Here is a 3,478-nt window from a genome sequence, read left to right on the forward strand (position 1 = left end):
TTTCTTTCAGTTAGCCTCAAAGGTGCTACTAGACCTTTCTACATAATCTTCCTCACATGTTTATATAAACTAAATAAAGGATGCCTGTACAGTACTAATCATGAGTTTGTTTCTTAAACAGACAGGAAGATGAAGAGAGTGGATGATTTAACATGAATTCCCTTATTATGATCTGATAATTCCCTATTGAGGTTAAGATTTATGGCAGCCTTTTTCTTCTTGAAGTGTAGGGGACCAATTAAAATAAAAGATTCCAGTCAGTTCAAGAAGGTTCTGGGGGATTTTATGGCTTTTATTGCCGGCGCCAAGAGATCATCATTTTATTTTCCCAGATACTTTATTCTTAAGAATTTTTTTGGCATTTTGGTACAGATGGCTTCATTTGTTATAATTCATTATAATTTGGAATCAATATGGTATAGTAGTTGTGTCTAAAAAGTCTCATTCATTTTAGTGGGTCTGATCTAGTGAGGTCTAATACTGGATTTAGCTGTATGGTTTTCAACTTTATTATTTACTGCCCAGAGTACATCAGTTATCATACAGTAAGAATAAGCTTAATTCAATTCAGTAGCAATTACGTCTGAACAAATATGTATAGGATTTCACTGTTACACACTTACCTATGCAATATATATGATCTTATCTGAAATACTGGCTTTGTACTTATATTTGTACAAAGTTTCTAAAAACTACAGTTAAATCACTTTAAACAAGAGAATCAAAATTAGCCTTTATTCAGAAAGCCACAGTTCAAAACATATTCAAAAGTTCAGAATCAGCAATGTGGTATGAACTACATGGCAAAAACAGGAGAAATGGTAGGCTATTATACAGCAATGCACTTTTATAGGTAGATGAAGAATGTAATTTTGCTACTATATTTAATTTTCATTAGGGACAAAGTGGAATAATCTTTCACTGTTTTTCTCCTAAGGTTATTGAGTATTTGCACAATAAATTTGCAGAACGGAACAGTCCTAATCGAATTAACATAACATGTGTAATCAAAGCGAAGCCATGGGTTTCCACTGATACAGATGGACCACTATATTTAGCAGGAAAAAATGCAATCAAGAAAGGTTTGGTTATTTTATTGTAAGAAATTACAGAACTGCATAAAAGTTTTACTATCTTTCCTGAAATTCGGATATGTAAAGTAGGAAGCAAAAATTTATTCTTGCCACTTTTTGTTGCAATATGAAAACTGAACAAAATAAGGTAAACATGTTATTTCCAGAACATGTTCCCAAAGGAGAAAATCTTTGCTTAGTTTTAAGTCATGCCAATGTGGTCTTAGTGAAGGTACTATCATACAAGCATTACATACTTAGTTCTTAATTACATAATATCTAAGATGCAATCTCCATCAACTCATCTGGGAGTATAGCTTGCACTGACAATGATTGCAGATAATTAATTGTGCTATAGAAACAGTAAATAAGTAGCAATGATATTACAACTATTGCAAATAATAAAGCTGTAATCTTCCAAACTTTTTAACATTTAAAAAGAGCATTATTGTTGTAGAGTATGTGTGTGGGGCACAACATGTGTCCCTCCCAATGTTGCTGGACAGCAACTACTGTCATTCCTCATCATTGGGCGTGTCTACATTAAGAATACACACCAGACTCACCCCAGTCTCGGTGCGATCTGTCCAGACAAATTTGGGCCTCATTCACAGCAAACTGGTTTTAAGATGTTAATTTGGTTTAACAGAATCCACTGTTTACTTGCCAGTCTGAACAACAGGATTGGGTCTGATTTGGCCAGACACAGTGTCCAGACAGACAACAAACATGGTGCCATCTCCCTTATGCTGCACTGAGCAGCGCAGGGAAGAGGATGGATCCTCTTCAGAGCCGCCACTGCTGCAGCCTTGTTGGTCAAACAGCCGCCTGCGATTACCTGGCCAACGCTGTCACTTCTGCCAAGGTCAGAATGGGGCACCTGTGCATTCAATGTGGAGGGGATGGAACAACGCTGTCCTTGTTGATCACATGTTTGGGCACTCCGTTCTGACCTCAAACAACTAGACTCTCGCAGAGAAATGCTTTGCCTGTAAAGCTGCAGTGGTGATGGCACTGAGGGGACAGGCCAGTAGGGCTGATGCAGTGCCATCCTGATTGGCCTGTGTGCACAATGACACAATGTCACACCGCATTCAGCCTGGTGTGTATGCTTGCTATCTTGGTCGGTTTGAGACCAGCATAATGCTCTGACTGGCCCCCGATTAAGCAGTCAGTGTAGATATGCCCCTTGTCTATTCTGGGTAATGATGATGTGATTTCTACTTTAAACAGCATCAAGAAAGTCACAAAGTGCCTATCCTCAGCTTGGAAAGTACTGTGATCAACACACATACTTTGTTTAGCACAGCACATGCCTGTGATCTTTTTGGGACAAAATCATTTTTACTACAAAATAGTTAAGTTCGCTTCTTGGAATTTGTCAGCTTTGCACAGGATTGCAACTTCAAATCAGAAAGTATGCAGAGGTCAGACAAATTCACGTTCCAGTGTTATAGTCCCAGCACACACATTCTTGCAACTTACATTCCTCTTTTTTAAATCTAAATCTGACGAAATTCCTTATAGCATCTGTAATTTGAATACAGTCAGCAATATCTGTTAAGCAGTAAGAATCTGACTTGTGGAATTTAATTTGCTTTAAGTGTTGATAAATGTTTTTCTCCCTTAGTCTTTAACACTGAGGCTGACTTGATCCGAGAAGGTGGAACAATTCCAATTGGTTCACAATTTTATGAAGTAACAGGAAAAAGCATAATGTTTTTAGGAATAGGAGGACCAGATGATGCTCCCCATAGCCAAAATGAAAAACTTGACAGGTATTTTGAAGCATCATTGAAATATTTATCATGTTCATAGTATGAAAATACTTAAGACGATTTAAAGGATTGTTTCTACAGAAAAAAACCTGAGTTTTTGGGGCAAAGTAAAAAATTACTGTCTGTAAGCTTTTGCAAAAAGTAGAGGCAAAACGTCCAGCATGTTTGGAAAAACTAAGGTAAATGTAATGGAACAAGCTTGAATTATGAACCTTGTGGTTTGTCCACAGATAATTATGATCAGCTATTAACATTTTCATCATCCTTTTTTTTTTAACAAGTAATTTGTATTCAAAATTAGAGCCTCATTTTCCATCTGCCTGTTATTTACACTGTATTCCTGTTCTAAATTTTAGATACAATTTCATCGAGGGAACAAAACTATATGCTACGTTTCTTCAAGAACTTGCTTCTTTCTAGAATAACAGAAAGGAATGAGGAGACAAGTGCCGCATGCTCTAGGATGGTCAACTGTTTATCCAGTGTCAAAAAAGCCCAACGTGTTTTGGCTACAACGAGAAAGCCTTCTTCAGGGGCTGGAAACAAATACAAATGCACATATATTACAATTATTAAAAAGACAAGGTAACACTCAATGAACTACAACATAAAAATACTCATATTATT

The 3,478-nt window shown here is 36.7% G+C and overlaps 1 protein-coding gene across 1 annotated transcript; it reads left to right on the forward strand.

Moving 5' to 3' along the window:
* Positions 1-898: 898 nt before the first annotated feature.
* Positions 899-3,472, forward strand: LOC121918144 (cytosolic non-specific dipeptidase-like; the record flags this gene model as incomplete). Its single annotated transcript, XM_042444240.1, has 3 exons — positions 899-1,082; positions 2,704-2,851; positions 3,208-3,472. Coding segments are annotated over 3 exons (396 nt in total), but the record flags the coding sequence as incomplete, so codon positions are not given.
* Positions 3,473-3,478: the final 6 nt, after the last annotated feature.

The sequence above is a fragment of the Sceloporus undulatus genome, unplaced genomic scaffold (assembly GCF_019175285.1).
Source record: "Sceloporus undulatus isolate JIND9_A2432 ecotype Alabama unplaced genomic scaffold, SceUnd_v1.1 scaffold_5075, whole genome shotgun sequence".
NCBI classification, from domain to species: domain Eukaryota; kingdom Metazoa; phylum Chordata; class Lepidosauria; order Squamata; family Phrynosomatidae; genus Sceloporus; species Sceloporus undulatus.